Source organism: Bos javanicus, chromosome 21 (genome assembly GCF_032452875.1).
Source record: "Bos javanicus breed banteng chromosome 21, ARS-OSU_banteng_1.0, whole genome shotgun sequence".
NCBI classification, from domain to species: Eukaryota; Metazoa; Chordata; class Mammalia; order Artiodactyla; family Bovidae; genus Bos; species Bos javanicus.
In genome coordinates this window covers 40,978,870-41,004,964 of record NC_083888.1, presented here as the reverse complement: position 1 = coordinate 41,004,964, position 26,095 = coordinate 40,978,870, and the positions used below count along the sequence as shown (strand labels likewise).

General features: G+C 33.0%; 1 protein-coding gene across 4 annotated transcripts in view; it reads left to right on the top strand.

Moving 5' to 3' along the window:
- Nucleotides 1–26,095, top strand: part of STRN3 (striatin 3) — a 107,930-nt gene that overhangs the window by 66,570 nt on the left and 15,265 nt on the right. Inside the window, exons 6-13 of one of the 4 annotated variants that reach the window (XM_061394095.1) lie at nucleotides 1,790–1,919; nucleotides 3,110–3,251; nucleotides 8,626–8,736; nucleotides 18,688–18,828; nucleotides 22,865–22,998; nucleotides 24,304–24,479; nucleotides 24,661–24,708; nucleotides 25,010–25,131. In XM_061394095.1, coding sequence (XP_061250079.1) covers nucleotides 1,790–1,919; nucleotides 3,110–3,251; nucleotides 8,626–8,736; nucleotides 18,688–18,828; nucleotides 22,865–22,998; nucleotides 24,304–24,479; nucleotides 24,661–24,708; nucleotides 25,010–25,131 — 1,004 coding nt within the window. The remainder of the gene's footprint in view (nucleotides 1–1,789; nucleotides 1,920–3,109; nucleotides 3,252–8,625; nucleotides 8,737–18,687; nucleotides 18,829–22,864; nucleotides 22,999–24,303; nucleotides 24,480–24,660; nucleotides 24,709–25,009; nucleotides 25,132–26,095) is intronic. The other 3 variants (XM_061394096.1, XM_061394097.1, XM_061394098.1) reach the window with 3 other exon arrangements.

Sequence of the window (26,095 nt, the reverse complement as noted above, 5' to 3'; positions counted from 1 at the left end):
ATGGGGAAACAATGGAAACGGTGTCAGACTTTATTTTGGGGGGCTCCAAAATCACTGCAGATGGTGATTGCAGCCATGAAATTAAAAGACGCTTACTCCTTAGAAGGAAAGTTATGACCAACCTAGATAGCATATTCAGAAGCAGAGACATTACTGCCAAGAAAGGTCCATCTAGTCGAGGCTATGGTTTTTCCAGTGGTCATGTATGGATGTGAGAGTTGGACTGTGAAGAAAGCTGAGCGCCGAAGAATTGATGCTTTTGAACTGTGGTGTAGGAGAAGACTCTTGAGAGTCCCAAGGAGATCCAAGCAGTTCATTCTAAAGATCAGTCCTGGGTGTTCATTCGGAGGGACTGATGCTGAAGCTCCAATGCTTTGGCCACCTCATGCAAAGAGTTGACTGATTGGAAAAGACTCTGATGCTGGGAGGGATTGGGGTCAGGAGGAGAAGGGGATGACAGAGGATGAGATGGCTGGATGCCATCACTGACTCGATGGACATGAGTTTGAGTAAACTCCGGGAGTTGGTGATGGACAGGGAGTCCTGGTGTGTTGCAATTCATGGGGTCCCAAAGAGTCGGACACGACTGAGTGACTGAACTGAATTGAGTTTAATTCCCACTGGTAAAGAAATTGAAGCCACAGTGTTTAAATGACATGGCCAAATTCAGGGAGCTAGTCAGTAGAAGAAGTGAGACTTTCATTGTGAGAGGAGACTATGTTCAGCAGAAGCTTTCACTGTTCTGTTGCAGCCTCTGTTTTTAGACATTTAAATAACTATTTGAAAACTGTTTTTTGTACATAGATGAGGAATTCAGAGTATAGTTTTAAAATGACTTAATAGTATGGATGTGGGAGTTGGACTGTGAAGAAAGCTGAGTGCTGAAGAATTGATGCTTTTGAATTGTGGTGTTGGAGAAGATTCTTGAGAGACCCTTGGACTGCAGGGAGATCCAACCAGTCCATTCTGAAGGAGATCAGCCCTGGGATTTCTTTGGAGGGAATGATGCTGAAGCTGAAACTCCAGTACTTTGGCCACCTCATGCGAAGAGTTGACTCATTGGAAAAGAGTCTGATGCTGGGAGGGATTGGGGGCAGGAGGAGAAGGGGACGCCAGAGGATGAGATGGCTGAATGGCATCATCAACTCGATGGACTTGAATCTGAGTGCACTCTAGGAATTGATGATGGACAGGGAGGCCTGGCGTACTGCGATTCATGGGGTCGCAAAGAGTCGGACATGACTGAGGCTACTGAACTGAACTGAAAAGATTAAAATACATTATGACTGTTAATCAGTTGTAAGAGTGGTTTTGAAACACTTGAATGTGTTTCTTTAGTATATTAATAATCCTGTTTTGTAGGTAAGAAAAATCTGTGAAAAGGTTTGGAATGTTCTATGTCTGATTTGCCATTACTTTAAATCTTAGTAGCCTCATAAATTAAACTTCAGTTTTAGTCCTTAAACAAATGTAGAGCTAAAAGAAATGCTGAGTTCAAGTTGCTTAATTACAATAACTTTTATTTTGAGAAATAATACTACATTTGCCTAGTAACTATAGGGTTTTTACTTTGATGCTGTAATTACTTAAAGTATTACTGTTACAGAGACTTAACATCTTTAACTGTAGAACATAAATGATCTTTCATTTTGGGGTAGAATATTTAGATAATACATTATAAGTAAGTTTTAATTTGAATTTGTCTACTGCCTTCAAGTACTGTTTAAAAATAAGAGAAAGAAATATTTATCACTGGGATATTTTGATTCATCTTTTTCCTCTCTTACAGGACTTCTGGTGATGTTCTTGAGACATTCAATTTCTTAGAAAATGCTGATGACAGCGACGAAGAAGAGGAAAATGATATGATTGAAGGCATCCCAGAAGGAAAAGACAAACATCGGATAAATAAACACAAAGTAAAAATTCTTTTTTCTTATTAACTACAATGTATTTAGTCAGTGTGTTTGGAATAGAAAATTTCAAGATGTCTTAAGTTACATTGGAAGTTATTGATGATTTTTTATTATGTCATTTGAAAGTTTTTTATATAGTTCTTACTAAATTACCCTACATATAGTAGAAATTATTATCTACTGTATTATTAACTAATTGGCAAAAAAAGGGTCTGTTTTTGTGGGACTAGTCCAGTGTTTTGAAACTTTTTTGGGGAAAAAAAAAAAACTGTCCTATCACAGTTAAGAATCACTGCTGTAGAGTATCTCTTGAGGTACAGTAAACACGTGATAAGTTGTAACTGATATGGGCTGATATTCCCACCCTGGGTGAGGGAATAAACTAAGAATTGTAAATGTTTGTGTCAACACTCTTCACTCTTTGTTAAGGATTAATGAGTTTTCTTTTGCGTATAACCTGGGAAACACATTGATGTATTTTAGTGTTGATACAGAGTATTTATAAGAGCAAAAATAGATTAGATGATCCATGTGTGAATTATCATAGTAGTGTACAGTATTTCAACTGTGGTTTTGAATTCCATTGTAGTTCTTTGCGATTTTACAGTAATGTGGGGAAAATTCCAGTTTTCCTCAAAAGCTTCCAGTCTGTAAAAGCAGTTTTCAGCCTGTATGCCACATACTCATGTGAAACATGGGTGAACAGATGTTCTGATTTTTTTTTTTTTTGGTGGTTGTTTTTCTGAGAAGCATTACTATAAATTCCACAGCTATTGACTTGCATTACTGTCCTTATTAACTATTGCCGTATCCTTATGAGTTATGGACGATAGGTGCAGTTCTCAGTGAATGAGGTCAATTCAATACAACATACTGGAATGTAAGTGACTGCACAGGTCTTTAATAGAGTTACCTCTAAATCTTTTGTAATTAGAGACGTTCTTTGTGAGGATAATCATATTTGAAGATCAAGATTTTAACCATTCTTACTGCCACATTATTTGCATCACACTGCAGACCACTATTGACAAACCATTTTTTGAGATTGTTGAACTCTCTGGAAAATCTTAAGATTTTTGTTTCTAAATAACCTAAAAATGGGAGTGCAAAAGTAAAGATAATTGTGTGAAAACATAAAGGATACCTTTACAGTTTATCATAAAGGTAATTCTTGGCTTGTGTTCCCTTTATAGATAGGTAATGAAGGCTTAGCTGCTGACCTAACTGATGATCCTGATACTGAGGAAGCACTGAAAGAATTTGATTTTTTAGTAACTGCTGAAGACGGTGAAGGAGCTGGAGAAGCACGAAGTTCAGGGGATGGCACAGAATGGGGTAAGGTGATAAAGAAATACGGGGGTGGGAAAACATCTAGGCCTTAAAGATGTATTTTACTAAATATTGTATGTGGAATGTGTGTATCTGAATGTATGCCGGCAGTTAAACTGAGAGCAAGGAGAAAAGTGGTATTCAATAATTTCAGAGTATTTTGCATCAGTGTATTTAGATTTGGTGGCTAAACTGTTTAATATATGGCTTTTGTTGAATTTTGATTTTTGAAATTTGTCTTGATTTAAAATTGAAACGTTCAGTTAATTTAGAAATTCAGTTCCTTTCTTCTTAGCAGATTTTTTTTTTAAGCATGTACACAGTTTTAAACATTCCCATGATTTAATTTGGTAATAGATGTGGGTTTCAAGAAGGTGACTCTCTTCAGTTTGCCTGTATGGTATACCTGATCAGATAATACCATACAGGCATACTGAAGAGAGTCATCTTCTTGAAACCCACATCCACTGGGTTGCCAATAGTCAGACATGACTGAGCTCGCATACACACAGTAAAGCTATTAATTCTGAATAATAGCTCTATAATGAACAAGATTTATTGACACTATTAAACTTTATTACATATAACATTCACTGTACAAACGTGTTAAGAGCCTAGCCTTTGGAAGTGATCTACTGCTAATAATAATCTAGCTATAACTAAAAGGGTTAAAACAATTCTATTTATACAGGGTTTAAAAGGCCCATTAGAAAGTAAAATAAAAAGTGTACAAAGAATTTTAAGATAATAGCTGAGGTCCAGTGTGATGTTTCAATTAAAAATGTTCATTCTGTACTTATGGCTGATTTCACATTGTATGGCAGAAATCACAACATGGTTCAACAATTATCCTCAGTTAAAAATAAATTTTAAAAACATGTTAATAATAGACACACCAAAAAAAGTTCATTCAGTCAACATTTAATACCAACATATTCCTGGTAGGGAGAACTCAGCTTTATTGGAGAAGGGTACTAAGTATTTTAATGCATATTTCACATGAATACCAAAATTGCTTAGTTACTAGCACGAGGAATTATCACTAGATTTTTAAAAACTACTTTGGTGATAAGGAGACACACTTCAGTTTATAAAAATGCCTCATGTATATATTTAAGCTGAATATTGCTAATAGCAGGAGAGACAGAACCTGAGAGAGAACGTTTATTGACTGTCCTGATACAAATTGAGTACTTAAAAGGTCTGGATTTTATTATCAGCATTCTCATTGTTTATGATTGTCAAGCCTGATTTTTCAGATCTTAACTTCTCCTAAGTGGAGGGAGAGGAGGCCTATTAATTGAAAATTAAAAAAAAATAATTGCTACAATTGTCTTCTAGACTTTGAATATACATTTTTGTGCTTACTCTTTGAAAATTTCTAAGTTACAGAAGTTTACCCTTCTTAAGAATTAGTCTTGCTCAAGAGGACAGTAAAAATATCTAATTTTCTTCTTTCTTTACTGTGCAACCTATCAATGTTGGAAATACCTTATTTTTCCCAATAGTTTCTAAAGTACCATTTATTTTTTTCTAGATTTAAAAATAATTATAGAAATATATTTAAATTATATAAATATTTAACTATCTTATAATTCATTTGGTTTTTTTGGAGGTTTAGAACCCACAGATACATGTATAAAAGAAAATTAAAAATCATCAGTAACAATGCTATGTAGAGAGAACCATGATTAACATTTATATCTGTGTGTATTTAGCAGGATTTTGCTGTGTGCTGGTTTATAACCCACACTTCCACTTATTATTCTTCTATGACATCATTTTTAATAAGTGCATAATATTCTGTCATTATGTTCGATTATTTATTTATCTGGGCACTACTGATGCTCATTTAGATTATGAAAGGGAGAAAAAAAGATCGAAAGCAGTTTTCAAACATTTGTGTAGCTAAATCTTGGCACATTTCCATTCTTATTCTCTTCACCTAAAATTGCTGGAAGTTTTAACTCTCCATCAGAAGAATATATAAAAATTTCAGGAATTTAATTTGTATAAAATGGCATTACTTCTGTCATAAAAAGTGTGCAGTTGATTAGTCCTTCTGTCCAAAAACTTTTGACTGCAGAGCAGTTTCAAGAGAGGACCTAATTAGTGAATGATGACTGTCGATACTTTTATTTACTTCTGCTTATTAGTATTTGAGAATGACCTGAATCTTTTTGTGTAATGGAAGTAACCAACAAAGTCTCTTCCTTCCAGACAAGTCTAAAGTATCTTTAAAGCATTTTAAGTTCTTAAGACAGAAAGGACTCTGTTAAGAACAAAATAGTTCAAATAATTTCTTCCCTAAGAAATGAAAACTATCACAAAATCTATGCAGGGTTTTTTATAAGGGATCTATGCAGTGATTTTGAATTTTTCATTTTTACTCAATAGGTATCAGGGTTTTTTTTCCAAAGCAAAGAGACTGAATATTCAAATATCCCTTTATATTTATTTACTTAAAAGTTGAGTTTACTTACAAATGGGAAAGTGATTTTCAGATTTAAGTTACTGGGTAAAGACAGATTTTTTTTTTCTTTCTAAATAGTGTGTCATAATAAAACATCCCTGTATTCACCCACTTGGGATAATCTGTGTTATTTTTATTTTGTATACTAGCATAGTACACACATAATCTCTGATTTTGAATTCTTTTGTTCTATGAAACCACTCCTTTTTAGAAAGCTTTTAAATCTTTTTTGTCTGTCAGGGTAGTTTGGGTTTAATTTTAATAGTTCTTAATTCTTGGCATAATCAGAAATATTGGTGAGCATTTCTAATTTTGCTAAACATTTTAAAGATGTTTAGTTATTGTCTGCTACACTTTGAAACTGTGGTCTGTAGAATTTATAGGGCTACAAAATACTGACTATTTAAATGGATAAAGTACTAAATATTTGAATAAAATTAGTTTCAAGTTTATGGTAGATTTAATTCCTTTGCTTTGGTAGTTAGAATCACCACAATAGAATTTTAGGCTTTTGTGGTTTTGAGTTGTCAAGGATCAATTTTTTTGTGTATATTTGTGTTTTTCTTATTAAAAAAAAAAGTTCCCCTAACTTATTCAACCTCATTTCTTGGTATTTTTTCCCCCTAGATTTTTTTAAAACAGCATTAGTATGTAGAAGATTATGCTGCCTCTTCCTTTTTGCTCGTAACTATTTCTTATAAGCAATATCAAATCAGCTGTTACTTACCAGGCAAGTTTCAGGATGTTTGTGCACATATGCATTCACCAACTTGTTCTCTGCACTGCCTTAAGTTTACCTTTGTTTCCTAGATTCAAGTTTATCTTGCAAGTAATATTTCTGTTTTTCATAAGCTTATCGTTTTTTACTCCCTTTGCTTTCTCACTTCACTACCCTTTGCTACTCCAGTTAGAGCATTCACAGCTTTACTTTTTATACAGAGGTCTTTTAAAAAACTCCTGTTTGATTTCATGTGTAAAGTTTATACCACTGAAGGTCTTTGTTGTTGTTTCTATGAGGTTAGCAAAATTTGCTCCAAATGTGTCAGTTTGTCCCTTTTAAAAATAAGAGTTACTAGCTTTATTAAAATGAGCATAAAGCAATTAATTCTTTAGATCACATTTTTCTTAGCATATTAGATAAATTGACAGAACTATTCTTGATATAAATAGTTTTCAGGAAATTCATGAGTAGAGTACAGGAAAAGTGAAATTTCTCTTTAAATCAGTGTTACGACAGTATTACAGTTTGCAGATTTGAAAATCATATGTGTAGATTTTAGGCTTTGATAACCTAGTTTCAACTAATTCAAGTTAGCATATTAAAGTTTTGAGTTTAACTTTTTACACACTGACTACCTAAGATCATAGTACCATAAGGTAGAAAATGATGGCTGTTTTAGTAGGTACAGAAAACTGTACCTCAGGGTACAGAAAACTGAATTTCTGGGTACCCTTTTTCTTTTTCCACCTAAGAGGCTTGCAGAATCTTAATTCTGACCAGGAATCAAACTTTACAGGCAGTGAAAGCGCCAAGTCCTAACCACTGAACGGCCAAGGAATTCCCCTGTGTACCATTTAAATATGAGGATCTTTTATGTTCGCTACAAATAACTGTCTATAAGGAAAAAAGATGTTTTTTGTGTCCACCGTACATTGAGGCCTATGGAGTTTATAAGTCTTATAAGCCAGAAATATAATAAGTTATCAAAAATTGTGAAAGGGTATTTTCTCTAAAATCTCCCTTTTATATCAGTCTTCTTGATTGACTTAGCTTACGTGTTTTGGTATAATTTTTATTTAGTAACAGGGTTATGTAAACTGACTCTTCGATGATCTTTAACAGAATGTTAAACTTCCAAATAACAGCTTTAAACTTAAGAAGTAACAGCTTTAAACTTAAGAAGTAACAGTTTAAAACTTAAAAGATGGAAAAGCCTTTAATATCTAAAATAATTCAAATAGACATATTTTTGTTTTGCTTTATTTTTAATGCTGTTTTCCTCTAGTATTCTATAGGGTAAATTTTTTATAGGTACAGGTATTTACTTAAAACAAATATGGATTTGTTTATTCAGCTAAAATAGCTGAAGTACCATCTGTAACAGATGTACAGCGATGTATGTTTTCACTTCTCCATGCTTGTCACTGCTTTTATCTTACCCTAAAAATATCAACTCTTAAAAGTTCTTCAGTGGAATTTGAGTTTTTTTTGTTTGTTTTTTTTTTTTTTTTTTTGCTAATCTTAGTTGTAGACCAATGGAAGAAGGTAATGAGATGTTGAACTGTTTGGATGGGGTCGGGGCAGAGGTGGGATTCTCTGAATGCTTTGTATGGATTATTTGAGACATATTTTCGAATTACATGTATGTATTATATTGGACTAGAATGCCTCTCCATTAGTACAGTTATCTTGTGCATGCAGAATCAATGTGACAGAAGGTGCATGAATATTTTCATCAATAAAACAGCACTGACCTTTCCAGCTTGCACTTTTTTGAGTAGTTCGCATGTAATTCATTCATTTGCTTTTATGATGCTGGCTGAATAATTTTTTATTAACATTTTTATAAAGATGCAGTGATCTAATTTTTGTAACATTAGATTTCTAATGTCAGTCCATTGTAAAAATATCAGTTACCACAAGAATCATAACCTTCAAATTTGTAATTCATAGAAGTGAAGCACCATTTAACTATTGTTTGTAGTACTAATGTTTAGAAACTTACGAGATGGGCTTTCAGAGTTTGACTTGTGAATACCAAAACTGAGACTGCACCTTTAAAGTATTTTGAGTATATACTGTCAGTACATTTTTATTATGATTATATAAAGCTATAACAGTTTATTGCCAACAGCTTGCATTGCCAACTGCTGATTTTTTTTCTTTTAATAATATGCTGCATGTAGATAAAGATGACCTCTCCCCAACTACTGAGGTTTGGGATGTAGACCAGGGACTAATAAGTAAACTGAAGGAACAGTACAAGAAGGAACGAAAGGGGAAGAAAGGGGTGAAGAGTAAGTGCAGATTCTATTATAATTTTTGTGTTCCAACCTTTGAGAAAAAAAAATTTTTCAATTCTGATTTTTTGTCTTCTTTATGTTTCATACAAGGGGCAACTAACTTTAAACTTTGTCTGTTGTATATTTGAAATTTATTTGAATATAATTTAGGAGGTATTATGGGAAAATCAAGTGGGATATTATTTTAAATATATGGATAAGGATGAAGCAAAGATTTTAAGGTTTTTGTCTGTATTTTAAACTTTAAAAAGTTTGCAGAACTCTAAGGAATGTTGGCCTTCAGATGAAAAATAATAGAAATTTGTTTAAAAGGAAGAAAGTATAAATTTCTCTATTTTTGATAGAGTATTACTGCTGTAACTAGGTCTTATCCAGGTTACATTTCTTAGTTTCTTAGAATTCTGAAATACAGTGAATGGGAAAGCCCTTTCCATAGTTTGTACTGTCTGCTTTTAAGCCAACCACAAACAATAACAGTAGCAAAAGAACAAAAGCTCTCCTAGGTAGTATTTTTGGTAGAGTAAGGTCGGGGGAGTAAGCTAGTGGTGGCAGTAGGGTTTGTTTGGTTAATAGCTAAGTAGCTTTGGGTGCCTTGTTATATTTTTCACAATTAATATCTTGACCAATGTATTTTGAAAGTATATATTTAGCTACAGCACCTCTCAACGAAGTAATTCATTTCCATTTTATGAATCAGGCTTAAGAACAGCCACGTGAAAATCATCTTCAGACCTAAAAATATTGAATGAAGAAACTGAAATTATTTTGAACTGGCTGGCCATTGATTCCTCTAGTCTAACTTTTTCGACTGTGTCTAGGAGAAAACAGTAGATGACAATGGCAAAAACCATATAGACATTCTTTTGCGTTCCTTTCTCTGGTGACAGAAATATTAGTGTATGAAATGGCAGTTGCAGTGGAAAAGGGTATAAATTTCCTCCAGTAAAGCAGTTTTTGAGTGGTTTAATGTCTTGTAGAGGAAAATAAGGAGTTTTGGAAATTTTACCTGTTATGCACTTTTCTTTTATAACCCTATGCTAATTTATGTTGTTGCATGTGAATACAAACTGTTCTCTAAGAAATTTCTTACTGTACATTGAATTGCTTAGTGTATTTAAAGATGTTTAATGCTGGGCAGGGACTGTGTTTCAGCTTTAACATCTCTTCCCTATATAATTAATGCATGTTGAGTATAAAAATACTTTTGCATGATTGAGCATTGTAATATAGATGCAATGACATTAGAATTTTAGGGTTTAGATTTTTTTTTTTTAAGAAATGAAGTAATTTACTTAAATATTAGGTTACTTATTTTGTGTATGTTATTCATAAACTGACTTACATGCTGAAGATTTCTTTAGAAAATGTTAGGTAGTGTTGCTTTTAATTTCAAATATAGACACCCCATTTTTTTCCTGATAGAATGTTTAGATCTCTCTCTGTTGCTGCTGTTTAGTTGCTAAGTCGTGTCCAACACTTTTGTGACCCCATGGACTGTAGCCTGCCAGGCTCCTCTGTCCACAGGACCTCCTAGGCAAGAATGCTGGAATGGGTTGCCGTGTCCTTCTCCAGGGGATCTTCCTGACTCAGGGATCGAATCTGTGTCTCCTGCATTGGCAGGAGGATTCTTTACTACTGAACCACCCGGGTTTTTGGTTTTGTTTTGTTTTTTACATAAATTGAAGGTTTCTGGCAACCCTGCTTTTTTTTTAATGAGTAGAGTATTTTTAATTAAGACATGTACTTTTTTTTAAAGGTGTAATGCTATTGCATACTTGGTACATTATAGTGTACACATAACTTTTTTTTAAGTATTTATTTGTTTTTGGCTGCACCAGGTCTTACATGTGTGATCTTCATTCTTCCTTGCGGTATGTGGGATTTTTAGTTCCAGCATGCAGGATCTAGTTCCCTGATCAGGGATCAAACCCAGGCCCTCTGCCTTGGGAGCGAAGAGTTTCAGCCACTAGACCACCAGGGAAGTCCCAACACATAACTTTTATATGCATTAGGAAACCAAAAAAATTTGTGTGACTCGTTTTATTGTGATTGAACCCTCAACATCTCCAAGGTATGTCCATTTCTTTTTGAGGTTTAGAAAGAAGATATAAGTCAACTTAAGGTTTTTTTTCTTTTAGGTTTTACATTTTTCTAAAATTGTTTTTTATTGAAAAAAATACCTGTTTAAGAACTGTTAGAAACTGATAAACTGAAACTAAAGTCTAAAATTCTCAATTTTAATTAATTTTATTTAGTAGGATCATAATATACAGTTTTGTTATTTGCCTACTCAGCTAACAATTCACAGAAAATATCCTTTCATGTCAATAAATATTTTGCCATACAACATTTTCACTTGTTCAACTTTAACATTTTAAACATTAACTTTAACATTAACATTGTTAAACAATAACTTGTTTAACATTTTCATTTGTTTAACTTTCTTTAAACAAATCTACCCTGTTGTCAAACAGAATATTTCAGAACCTGATATGAGAAATGGGTAAAAGGGAACTACTGTGATTAAATCAGGAGCTGGCGACCTCAGATTCATGCCCTGAGGTTTTCTTATCAAAATGTGTACCGTGTTATTCAACCAATCCCCTTTAATTTTTATTTTGTGTCTGTTTTAAAATGAGCTGCTGCTGCTGCTAAGTCACTTCAGTCGTGTCCGACTCTGTGTGACCCCATAGATGGCAGCCCACCAGGCTCCCCCATCCCTGGGATTCTCCAGGCAAGAACACCGGAGTGGGTTGCCATTTCCTTCTCCAGTGCATGAAAGTGAAAAGTGAAAGTGAAGTCGCTTAGTCGTGTCTGACTCTTAGCGACCCCATGGACTGCAGCCTACCAGGCTCTTCCATCCATGGGATTTTCCAGGCAAGAGTACTGGAGTAGGGTGCCATTGCCTTCTCCGTAAAATGAGCTAACTTTGTTTAAATAGCCATAACTTGGTTTAAATAGCCATAGAAGTAATATATGCTTAATGTAAGTATTATATAGAGACACAAAAAAGTAAAAATCACTTGCAGTTCAATAACTCAGAAATTATATTTGGCATATATTCTTCCAGCTTTTTCTGAATGTTTTTATACATAAACCTCCTTTAACAATTTGCAACAAGAATATCATTGTTTTTAACTCATTTTTTCTTAATTTTCATTAGATTAGATGACTAGTTTGACTGGTTAGATAGTATTGCATTTTGTGGATTTATTCTAGCCTCCATTAGTTAATCCATTAGATTGTTTCTCATTTTTAGTGTTTCTGTGAACACCAGTGCTTTTAAGGTTACCCATTTATGTAGATAAAAAGATGAGATTTCCAACAGTGTCTCAGGAATGAATAATTTTGAAATAATTGTTTCTTTTTACACTTCCTTTGTGAATTAGTTAAAAACTTTCTGCTCTTAAACATAGAGTTCACTGTAAAAATGTTGGCTTTGAATCCCTGCTGAGGATTTTTCTTTTAAATTTTTCTTTAAATTTGTGGGTAGTAAATTTAGGTCTTAATCTAGGTGGAATACCATATTAGTGCTAAGATACAGTTTTTCATGAAAAGATTGAATTCATGAAATTTACTTAGCATTTTTATTATCTGTTTTCATTGGATTTTCTGATGTTTTCCCAGATGTGGCTTTGTATAATAAGTTAGACTGATTTATAAACTGTAGCCTTTTCTTTTTTTCCTTTATTCCAAAGTGTGAGTTAGTCATACCTTTTGGATCATAGCACTCAGTTTCTACAGATTTTTCCAGCTTCTTAGAAGAAAATTATTTGCTTAACTTTAGCACGTGAATTCAGCAGATGTAATCCAATCTAAAAGCCTTTTTTTTTTTTTTTTAATGGGGAAAAGTGGCAAGAATGCCAGCTTTTTAACTTTGTAAAGTCTCAACCATGATTTGACTCTTAAATGGAAAGGGTTCTGAAATCAGAATCCAGGTATGTAATGTTTATCTGTCTTCCAGCTTGTTCACTGAGCTACTTCACTTTCACTTTTCACTTTCATGCATTGGAGAAGGAAATGGCAACCCACTCCAGTGTTCTTGCCTGGAGAATCCCAGGGATGGGGGAGCCTGGTGGGCTGCCATCTATGGGGTCGCACAGAAGAGTCAGACACGACTGAAGCGACTTAACAGCAGCAACAACAGCTTGTTCACTCCATTTCACCCTTCTGTTTTCCTACCTTAGGCAAAAGGAATGACTTAACAGTGAACAGCCTTGCCTTGAACTGTAAACACAATTCAGTATTAATTTCTTTCTGACATACGCTTTTTCAATTAGTATTTCTAAAGATGAAGACCATGAAACTAAAGAGACTTGTTACAGTTATTTTGGTCTCAAGCTTCAGAAGAGTTAAGCTTCCTTTTCCTTGTAACATTTTCTTTTGACATAACTTCAAACTTAAGGAAAAGTTATAAGAATTTCATGCACTTTCACACAATTTCTTTAAATGTTAAAATTTTACTACATTTGCTTCATCCTCTTGTCTCTTTAAATATGTACTTTTATTATTTTGAACACTTCAGAAAACTGAGTAAGTAGTAGACATGTTGTTCCTTAGATACTTCAGTGTGAGTTTGGTCAGTTCAGTCACGTCCGACTCTTTGCAACCCCATGAACTGCAGCACACCAGGCCTCCCTGTCCATCACCAACTCCAGGAGTTCACCCAGACTCACATCCATCGAGTCGGTGATGCCATCCAGCCATCTCATCCTCTGTCCTCCCCTTCTCCTCCTGCCCCCAATCCCTCCCAGCATCAGAGTCTTTTCCAATGAGTCAACTCTTCGCATGAGGTGGCCAAAGTACTGGAGTTTCAGCTTTAGCATCATTCCCTCCAAAGAAATCCCAGGGTTGATATCCTTTAGAATGGACTGGTTGGATCTCCTTGCAGTCCAAGGGACTCTCAAGAGTCTTCTCCAACACCACAGTTCAAAAGCATCAGTTACCTTACCACAAATGCATTCTCTTATGTGACCACAGTACAATGGTGGAAATGAGGGAATTAACTGATACAATACTATTATCAAATCTAAAACTTTGTTTTCTGTCATCTTTAAATATGTTCTAAGCTTTCTGTAATTGGGGAAGAAAGTGAAGGGGAGTTCTGAGTTAATCTTTTGTTAAAATCTTTGATAGGACTTTTCTAGCTTTCTGTGGTGTCTCTTTTTTTGCTGTATTTCATGTATAAGTAAAAGCATGTAAATCAGTAACAAATCACAGTGTGTATAGCAGCTGAAATAAGGGTAAAACATCTGAAGTTTGGAACCTTTATTTAGAATATGAAGGAGGAGGTAATAATCTTTTTAAGACTTCAATATTTGTTTCAGTTTTTTCAACGTGGAAGGTTTAAATTATGGATTATAATATGTTTTCCTTTGATAAATGCTCTTATTCTTGCTTTTTGTTACTCCTATACTATTTTGTACTTATAAAATTGTAGCTTATAAAGATTAGATTATTTCATATCCTTTCTTCAAAAGATTTATATGCTTTTCCCATTTCAAAGATAGGGAAAGATCTCCATTTCAAAGGTTCACATTCTGAAATATGTATGTTTACAGATCTGAGTCTTGGTCCATGAATTTGTCTTAATTGTTCTTATTTATCTTAAGTTTCCTGTCTTCCATGTGTAGAATAAGATTTGTCATTCCCCTTCTTTACTTTATTCTTGTTACTGAATAGCTGTACATCTTCTGACTTGGTTATCATACATTGGAAAACTTTTTCATTATTTCTTTTAATACAAATTATAAGTATCCCTGGATAATTTTCTAGTTTTCCTTTTTTTTCTTCTTCTTCTTTTTTTAGTTTGATATTAGTATTCGTATTTTGCTATTCCAGATTCAGGATTAACAGACTTTCAAGAGGGAATGAAATTTTTGTAGAGTATGACTTAAGTACAAATATCTTTATATTAGGCATTTTAGAACATTTAAAGAGAAATTATTTTGTATCAGTAACTTTCAATAGGCCTATAAAAGCACCTTGACACGTATTATAAGGTGACTATGATGATTAAGCTGCCTCTATTTTGGAGAGAGTATAAGGAGTTCATAAAACCATTCAGTATCCTGTGTCAAATCAAAGACAAACAGTTGTTTCATAGTAAAGGAATATTACTTTCAGGTAAGAGATGCAGTTGTTTCCTATTTCTGGCTCCAGTTTCACACTGTTAAAACAGACCATTCAGTTCTTCAACTTGGTTTCTCTTTTTTTTTTCCTCCCCCAAGAAAATAATTGAAGCATTTTGACAAGGGGCAGAAAGTATCAATTTGACGCTGTTTTCAGTCATTACACATTTTTAAGCTGCAGAATCACTTTGCAGCTAACCTAGTTTTTCCTTAATACTGTGATGTCATTTTTTTTTTTTAAGATGACAGTTGTCATATAAAAACTTTCTTTCAATTAGGGTGATAGAACATATAACAAATCTAGCAAACATGATATAACTAAACCCTTTTATTCTAAAATAAACCTAAACCTTTGCCAGATTGCCTGCTTCACTTCAGAATATAAGGCAGATTAACAAAGGGAGGCATATTTGAGAAGGGAAAATGTTAGATTCCATTTAAAAAAAATCCTGTTTATTTATAATAACAGAGTAATGGAAAGATAAATTTCATGTCATGAGTGTGTATATTTGTGAGTGTGAATTTAAAAACGCTAACAGCAGCAGTTGTCAGTCTATCCACAGTTTGGCTTTTACACAGCATACTGTTTTTCATTCTCCTAGAATCTATTCAGAGGATTGTGCATTGGTATAGATTTGATGGCTGTGGTTACGAGGTAGATGGGTTATTGTATAATTCATAGTGGTAGAAGAACAGCTTTTCTTGCTGTTAAAATTAGGAAGAGTATTTCCTCTATAGATTATAGAGTAGTAATTGAGAATCAATTTTTGTTTAATCCTTAGTGAGTTGTCTTCAGTTATGCCATTGAACATTTTGATAACATTATGTATGATTTATTACACTAATACCATTACAGTTTTCTCGTTGCAAATCAGACTTCGAAACTTTTATCTGAAATTGCATTTGTTAGAATTATTGTATTTAGAATATTAGATTTAGAAAAAAGGAGCATTAAATGTGCTGTTAGTTGAAAGATGTTCTACATGACAGGGGCTAGATAAGACTGTTAACTTCTGGTTAAGAAATCTGCTTTCATCTTTTAGCAATTTTTGAGAAACTAGAATTAAAGCAGGGACAATTCCATCTTTTTCCTAAACTTGCCACTGTGCCACACAGAAACTAATGTTTAGTTATAGTATACAAAACAAAAAAAGTAATAATAATTATATGATTTGGGAACCTTTGTTGGAATGTTGCAGGAAGGGTGATCCCTTCCCCAGGCCCAAGAGTGGACTCTTGTCTAGTACTTAGGATGAATTGTCAGAAGAGACACACTTGCTCACAGAGCATGAGACGTTATTGGAAAGGGGCCCCTGGCTGGAGCACAGGAAGGCATGGGAACCCAGGAGGACTGCTCTGCCACATGGCTGATAGTCCCGGGTTTTTTAGTGGTGGAATTAGTTTTCGGGTTGTCTCTGGCCAGTCTCTGACACAAGGTCATTTCTGATGGCCTGAGCATCCCTCAGCCAAGATGGATTTCAGCAAGGAAGATTCTAGAAGGTTGGTAGGACATAAGGACTGGCGTCTCCTTTTGATCTTTTCCAAGTTCTTCCAGTTGGTGGTGGCTTGTTAGTTCCATGTTCCCTACAGGGCCTCCTGTTGTAAAATAACTCATACAAGTGGTTACTGTGCTGCCTGGCCAGGGTGCGCTGTTTGGGTCAGTGTTTCCTCTAACATGAACATTAAATTTCATGTTGCTTCCTGTTTTCCTTTTCTTCCATATTTCCTATTCCATGTGTTCAGGAAGATGTGACTTGATGGTATCTGTAATGATAAAACTTTTTCTTGTCTTTATTATATTTATCATGTGAAATTATTTATAAGTAGTATCTAATGAAGTAAAAGTTTATGGTTTACATAAGTATAATTAGAGTGAGCAGAGTAAGATCAACAAAAGCCTTATGGAGGAGATGGAAGTAGGTTCAGAAAGTATTCTCACCTTTCTGGGGAATAGGTAAAGACAGATATGATAAAAATACGGTAGAAGAAACCCTGGTGAATATACTATAGGGAAACTGCTCTGACTTGAAAATTAGGGAGATCTGTATTATGTAGCACTAAAAGATGAGATTGGATAGGACCATCATGAAGCACATGCAGGGTTAAGTACAGGATTTTAGTTAGCTTTGATTCAAAGAGTGTTGAAGTGCTGCTTGTGATTTCAGAGTAAGGAGTGATAAGATCAATGTGATGATTTTGGAAAACTAATCTACCCAAAGTATTCAAATGTGATGGAAAGAAAAAGGAGTTGGGAGATACGAAAACCAATTAGGAACCCTCTGCAGTAATTTGTAAGAATGAAAGCATTGCGTAGAATAAAGTCAACAGCAAGAAAGAGACTGATCTGAAGAATCTGAAGAGCAGATAAAAGGAGGGTTTTTTTTTTTCAAAACAGATTCTCCTTCATCTCCACTTATAAGCTGAAAAGGAATTCTTAGGATGTAGTTACAGAATTTGAAGAACAGAAATCAAATCAGTGGTGTTGGTACTCATAAGTGGGAAAGTTATAAAGGAAAGCTATTTTGTGAGAAAGGATAACATTTATCTTCTTTCATGTTGACTTTCACTGATGGTTAGACATCCAGTTAGCAGTTTTTCATTTACTAGAGAATTTATTTAGTCACTTTGTCAGGGAGAAAATCCTCAGGTAGTAACTGAGTTTCTCCATTATATACTTTAGAAAATTCAGACTACTTGACACATTGTATCCAGAAAGAGTTACTTAAGCATTTCTAAAAAGTTAGGGATTGCTGTGAAATAGTTAATAAATGAAAAGAAAAAACAAAGGTAATAAATGTGTAAGATTCCACCTATTTCATTAAGTCTTACCATTGTACTACCTGGCATTCTGTTAGGGATACATAGATGAATCGTAGTTCCTTTGGAATTGCTAATATTCTAATAGCTGTAATAAAATTTAGTGATTATATAGTCTTAATTAGTCCATCAGTATTAATGTTAGTAAATACAGTCTTATTGTGTGGCCTTGGATTTGCCTAATTGTTTCACTTATATGTTGACTATAAAGCATTTTCTTTTAAAAACTATTTTCTTTCAAAATACATAAGAGAAATGATTCTCTTGTCATTTCTGACATTCATAGTTAAAGAGATCCCATGATACTAGATGGTCCTGAGCTTTGCATATTTTGGCCTAAATTATCCATGTACAGTTGAAATTCTCTCCTTAAGCTTATGGCCTGCGATTAACTTTTCATACTGTGATGAGAAACTGAGAACTCATGGGTAAATCAGATTTTTCAAATTTGGGAAAAGAGAAAAAACATTTGAGGAAAATTGGAGTTGATTTGTTAATGACAGGTTTGTGTGACTATAGCAGGAAAATATCCACATAAACACAGGGAAAGTTAAATGTTTGTTGCACCCTCATAAAAATCATTTTTACTTATTTCTTTGTTAACATTTTTAAATAGTGGATTAAGTTGGAAAACCTGTTTTATTCTTTACACTGTTAAATGTTAACTTAAATACCAAAATTTTTTGTTTTAATGATATTTTCTGTGTCTGAGCTTACAGAACTTTGAGTAATAAAAAGCTCAATTTTGTGTGTGTATCTCTTATTTATATATATATATATATATCTCAGAAATAGGAAATATTTTAAATATTAAAATTATTTCCATATTTTCGTGGGGGGGTTGATATGGAAAATTGAAGACATCTTTGATTAGATGAGGTCTTTAATAACTGCAACTTAAAAATAGCCTGTTTTGGTAATAAGTTGGTTTTTAAGGGTGCTAGCAAGTCAAGCGGTAGCTGTTAAATGAACCTCTACTGCTGACATTAATTTACAGGGGTCAACAGGACAAAACTCTACGACACGATAGCTGATCTGGGAGATGATGAGCTGCCCCTCATCCCTTCAGGAATCATAAATCAGTCTAGGTCAGCCTCTACTAGAATGACTGATCATGAAGGTGCAAGAGCAGAGGAAGGTACAAAATTTAGCTACCATGTTTATTTACATTGCAGATGACATTAATTCCAAATCACATCTCCTTAATATTATAAATTTGCTGCTGTTTTAAAATGCTGAAGATCAGCTTATATGATCTTCAGAGAAGGTTTTGGGCAAGTTCTTGGTGTAATTGTCTTAGAAATTTTGAAATTTTTGACTTTTGCTTCCTTATGATTTTTTTTGCTTTTGATGTTAAGTGGAATTGTTTTTATTATGTATGATTTCAAAGTACCTTTCTGAACTGTGACTTTAGTTTACAGATCTAGTATTAGGAAATTAGTATTTTAAAAAAGACTTAAAATAGTACGTACGGAAAAGAATTGTTTAGTTATTTGTCATATTGGTTAAATTTAGCAACTCATAGTAACTTTCACTTGTTAGGAGACAGCTAAGTGCCAAACATTGTGCTTGAAACTTGATATATATATTATTTCTAAAAATGTATATAATGATTGCCTAATTTAATCATTTTATAGAATAAGGTGACATCATTATTCTTTAACCCAGTACCAAACATGTACAACTTGGTAATGAATTTTTTAAAATTTGCCTAAATTAGAAATGGGCAGGAATTGAAACTACTGTTTAGGCTTTTTTTCCCATAACTGATTTTAGCTGAAGATAACATAGATATACTTGAGTACTTTATAAATCTAGGTTGAGAAAGTTATAATTCTAAGTTATGAAACTGAATTTTAAGGTCCATTGTGACATATACATACATACATAAAGGATAATCCATTATCTAATAATTTGACATATATATTTAATTTTATTGATATTTCTACTTTGCTTTGTAAGGTAATTTCATGCCCCAGTCAAAAAATTTTGAATACATCTTATTCTCTTCTGAGTTCTCTACTGGCACATATGGCTTAAAGGAATTACATTTCCCTTTAAAGTTGTCTCTGCATGTATTTACTACTCATCATAATCTAAGAATATTTGGAAAGGTGAAGAAAAATCGGTAAAATAATAAAACCAAAACAAAAGATATTAAAACATGAAAAACACTAGGACAAGTAAAATAGTTTGTTGATTTTCCCTAGATCTCTTTACCACTGTTACACTATTTTCCTGTTTTACCTTAGAGAGTATTTTCTAAAATACACATACCGACTCCATTATTCTTCATCTTATGCATTTAGTAATGGTTCAGCTTCTTTAGCTTTTGATATATTTTACCAAATACTGTATAATTTTGCTAAAATTTTTGTAGTAACACTATACATTTAAACTGTAGATTTTATACCTTAAGGCAATACCATATTAGCAGAACTTAGGGACCCTTTTAAATGTTTCAAACCAATGACCTATAGAGGGGGAAAAAAACAGTTAAGACCCGTACTACTCAAAAACCAATGTAGAACTTGTATGTATATGTCTAGTTGTGCTTTTTAAAGAAAAATATAAGTGATCTGACTCTGTTTATAGTGGAAGGATAAAGAGGTGGACAGATAAGCATGAGCCTTATTACACTATTTAAAGGGTGGATACTATTAGAATTTGTTACTACAAAAGATTAAGTTCAGTTTTGACTTAGAACTAAGAGGGGAGCATTAGCATTCATAATCTCTTATTTTCAGGGGCCATCTCCAATTATGCATTCTTATTAAAGGCAGTGTCATACTTCATTTTGTAAAGGACGAAAGTTTGTTTTCAGGGAGAGAAACTTACACATTAGGAACTTTCAGACTATATTTGGTAAAGACTTAAGGTGTATATATACCATGTTGCCACTGGCATGAATGGAATCAGGTATGGAGCTGTGTTCTTTAGATTTTATAAAAATTAAAGGAGATAGGAAGAACTTGATATGTTAGCTACAGGTTTCCTTTGTCATTATTGTCCATAAAAAGAACAATTAAAGAAGTACAAAAAGGACCTTGCTGTAAGACCTCATTATGTAGACCCTAAGATTTCCATAAAGGGAAATGCTAATATGATAATAGTCTTAAATTGCTTGATGAAATCTTTTAGGCTCTCTAATAAAAGGTATCATAGTGTCCATCATTAAAAATTACTTATTTTAGTAATTTTATTTCTCTTTGAATTGCTAATATTTCAATGCTATGTAATCATGTGCTGTAGGTAATTATGTTAACATTAATAACATGAATTTATAGAATAAAAATTAATTTCTTCTGCAAAAAAACAAGGGCAGAGTATTTACTGTGCTTACTGTGTGCCACAGTAATGCGTGATTGTGGAAAGCAGAAATATAGCTTAAAAGATTTTATTCACTGAGATGTATATGCAGTATGCCGAGTGAGCAGGATAGTTTGCTATATATAAATAAATATAGATAGAGAAATGTAGTTAGGTGATTCATTAGAAATTGGTATAATACTTTTGCTTAATATAATTAATATAAAACTAGTAAAACTACCTAATATTGGTTAGACATTTCCCTTCACATGCTCTTAAATTGGTCAATAACTGATCAGAAATATCTCTGCATAAAGAATGTATAATGCATTATTATGTTAAAGTTATTTTATTGGGCTTATATCAAAAGTTCTTTTATTGAGTATTTGTGAGTGGGAGGAATTTTGGCATTTTATTCTAACTTGTTTTACAAACAAATTATGTGCATAAAAGAAAAACATGTACTGGCTAAAAATGCTTTGAGAAAGTATTACCTTAATGAATTTTATGTAACTGTTCTTAAACATAATTTTAAACTATTGGTTTTATAATTCTCAGCATCTCATATTACCAATAACTGCATACTAGATACTAGTAGGAAGGATCCATGCTACAGATTATTTAGATTCAGTAGGTTTAACTTATAAAATTAAATACTATTATCCCTACATATATTTTCTGTCAGATTTACTCTGTGTCAGTTGCTGACGCATAGCTTCATTTTACAAATGTCATTCAGGACCCTATTTGAATCAAATTATGTAGTTTACTTTGATATTACAGATTAATAAGTAATAAAATAAGATACTGTAAATAAGGATGAATTTTACTTTTACCATGGTATATATCTAAAAGAAGCAGACTTGTATCTTCTCAGAATGTTTTCAGTAGTGTTAGTGATGACTGATATTTCATTACATCTGTTTCCTTTAGTGTTTTAAATTTATATCATTTTTCATGAAAAATTTTCAGAATTGACAATTAGCTTGAATTTTTGTTTCCCTTTTAAAATTGCTCATGGATTTTAAATGTGTTTCAATATGTTTTGTATTACAGTGATTGATGTACTTTCCCCCTTGCATCTTAGGATTAAAATTTTGCTTTCAAAGCATGTTTGAAATGATATGGAGAATTGTTGCTTATACTATAACTATAATAACAATACATAGTAGTATTTGATTTTAATGGGTCAAAGTATCAGAAGTTTAAAGTGCTATAGTCAGTATAGATTATTTATTTTAGGAGTATATTCAGTAAAGAAGAAGTCAAAATAAAAAAGCACAGACAGAGCTTGAAAACTGGAAGGCATCTGAAGATCAGATGGATTAACCATTTAGGGGAAAGAAACTGACACTAAAGATAGAACTGCCCTTTTCCTAGACCGAGAAATCTGAGCAACTTAAGGCTTTACTTCAATAAGCTAATACACTGTATAAGAGACTGGAAACTATTAACATGTGAATACTTGTATTAAATTTTTATCAGGGATGAGAATATCAAGCACTTTCAAACAAATATGATGGAAAGCGAAAGGACTTAGCAACAACCTATTACGTTTAAAAAATACTATAATTATAGTTGTACCAAAGGGATATAAATAGACAAAGCTTCCACCCTGAAATAATATATCAAGTGCATATTTTATTTGTGGGAAATGATGCTCAGTTCTGAAATAAATAAAACACTTGTTTATTACTACACAGTAATAGGATTTTTTGAGTAGAAGAAATAAGGAGGGAAGTGGGAAAATAAAAAATTAATTATATTACTGAATATTATAACTGTTAAGTGCTTACATTTCCCCACAATATTGTCTTGTACTGTATGATTTTTCAGCATTTAAGAAGCGGTTTTGTTCTTTATAGCTGAACCAATAACGTTTCCATCTGGAGGAGGCAAGTCATTTATTATGGGTTCTGATGATGTTTTGTTAAGTGTACTGGGCCTTGGAGACCTTGCAGACTTGACGGTAACAAATGATGCAGACTATAGTTATGATGTAAGTGCAGTTTTATTTTTAATTTTTTAATGATTTAATAGAAGGCTCCTTATTTTTTGGAAACACTTATAAAGCAGAATTAATGTCAAGGTGCATGGAAAAGATAAAGTGTGACATTGTGTTTATTTGAAGTGATATATAGTTTTTTCTTACAACTACGTTCTTTGTGGTATTTAAATTTTTCTTGGGTATTGTGGTGTATTAGGAGTTTGGGGTGATTGATTACCTAAAAATATTGGTTGATAAATACCTACCCTTAGTAGTCAACTCTCAATTACCTACTCAAATTAAGCCATACTTTGCTGTTAACAAGAGAAAAATAGGTAACCTGAATCACTTATCTGCTTTCAGGATAAATCTTAAAACACATTTTAGTTTTGAACTTTTTTTTTTTAAAGGATAATGTTAAAGTTAGTTTGTCATTTCCTAAGTACTTCGTCTTTAATTTGAGGGATGGGGAGAGGATGAGGAGGGGATGGAAAAGACAGTGTTAGAGGTGAAACTAGTCTTGGATTAAATTTTTTATAGACAATAAACACTCAATTGAGAGTTAACTATACTTACTTAGATTATATTAGTGAATTTGCAGATTTTCAGCAAATTAATTTTTCCTTTTATAAACATATTTTTTCCTACATTTTATACTTTATGTTAGAATGGTTTTTAGAGACATCGGCCTTGGTGGGCTGGATTATTCTCATTAATACTTTTAAAGTATGTAAGCAAATAAATTCTATAATAACCTTTTGACTGCTTTAGAAGTGGTTTCACAGCCTATCTTTACAGATGGAGAAACAAAGGTAAAAAGATTAATCTCTTATCAATATCAACAAAGTGTCTTTAGTTCAGACTTTTGAAAAGTACTTTAACTTGCTGCCTTGAAAAATGTCACATGCTGATTTTCTAAATGACAACTGTATTGTTAATATTGTACCCTTGGATTTTTGGTAATAATTTATTTAATTTTTGTTTTCATGTAAAATGTTGCAACATGGTAGTTTCTTTGTGTGTTTTGTTTTTCCCCTCATTTTAATGTTTAGTAGGACTTTGGGTTTACCTTGATGATTAGGTAAAACAGATTAAAGGACTCATTTGATCTAAGTATTTGAAAGCTAATGAAATGATTCTTCTTAGTTCTTATTAAATGATAAAGATATAAACTTTTTAAGGTGTGCTAAATTTCCACTGGACATTTTAGCAAAGCACTTTTGAATGTATGTTTTAAACACACCAAAACAAACAAAAACTCCATATGCCTATCAGTTCACTACTTTTACCACTAAATATCGTGCTGTTTCTTTATAGTTGCCTGCCAATAAAGATGCCTTTCGAAAGACATGGAATCCCAAGTATACACTACGTAGCCATTTTGATGGAGTTCGAGCATTAGCTTTTCATCCTGTAGAACCTGTGCTGGTTACTGCCTCTGAGGACCATACTCTGAAACTTTGGAACTTGCAAAAAACAGTTCCTGCCAAAAAGCAAGTATTTTAATGTTAGCCTATGTTTTTTTCTTCCAGTTTGGTAATTATAAGTAATTATTCTTCTTTATGGTCTGTATCTTTTATGCACTTATTTGATCTTTCCTAATGATCATGTATATCAACCAGTGATTTACCATTATTTATCTTCTCTCCTCCCCTTTTTTCTCCCCTCTTTTAGGAGTGCCTCTTTAGATGTAGAGCCTATCTACACATTTAGGGCCCACATGTAAGTTTTACTGAATTAGTACTTAATTAACAACCATAATTATTGTTAACTATTATTTATCACTCCTAAAGCCTTGTAATTTTTTCATAATGTTTGTTTTACATTAAGAAAGACATTAGCTGAATAATACTACATTTGATTAATAATTGTACTAATGAGAATATAATTAGTACTGTTCAATGTACATGTTACTTAAACAGTTTTAGATACCACATAAATTTAGAGAGAGGTTGGGAGGGGTGCAAATGTAAGTTTCTTTATAGGCTTTCTCAGTAATGTTTTCCCTCTTTTCCTGTGATAGTGGCCCTGTTCTGTCACTAGCTATCAGTTCTAATGGAGAGCAGTGCTTTAGTGGTGGTACCGACGCGACTATCCAGTGGTGGAATATGCCTAGTCCTAATGTGGATCCATATGATACATATGGTGAGTAAAAGGCTCAAGATGTATCTTTTTAAGTGAATGGCGCTGACAGAAATAATCACCTCGAATATTAAAGATTATTTAAATATGTATTAAACTTGTCATTTAGTCTTTCCATTTACTAGTAATTTGCCTTATTAAAGAGAAAAGAAATATCATGCCATAAATATTTTAGCCTGCAAGTTGGTATTTCCTATATTGTGTTCAAAAAGTTTTTTAAAACTATATTAATTAAAGCATTAATTTCAGTACTAGAAAAGAGAAATTTAACGTAAGGAATAATTTTTACAACTTAGCTACTTTACATAGTTCAAAAATAATTAGTGCAAGATACAGAAACAAATGGGAATTCTCAGATGATTCAGTGGTAGGGCGTCCACCTGCCATTGCAGGAGACTCAGGTTCAATCCTTAGGCCGGGAAGATCCCCTGGAAGAGGAAATGGCAACCCACTCCAGTATTCTTGCCTGGAAAATTCCATGGACAGAGGAGCCTGGCATGCTACAGTCCATGGGGTCGCAAAGAGTTAGACATGACTTTGTGACTGAGCATGCATGTAGAAACAAATAAGGACATAAGGGTATAAATCAGTGAACTTGAGGGACAAAAAATTTCTTAATTAAAAAAAACTGAAACTTTCATTCATGAATCCCATTTTTAGAATCTGGCCAACAGAAATACCTGTGCATGTATTTAAATATAATTATAAGAGCATTGTTTGTAACAATAAAAAAATTAAATGTTTATTAGTATGAGAATGGTTAAATAAAAAATGGTTTACTTAATGGTTCATTTTAAAAGAATTTAAGAACTCTTTGGTCTTTTGTTTAACACACTGAGCACCTAAATTTGCCAGATATTAAAGCATACATCAAGAAATGAGAATTAGTCTAATACAAAAAAAAAACAGAGTTTAAACACATAAGCAAGGGAATGGATAGGTACAAACTGTGATAAATGATATGAAG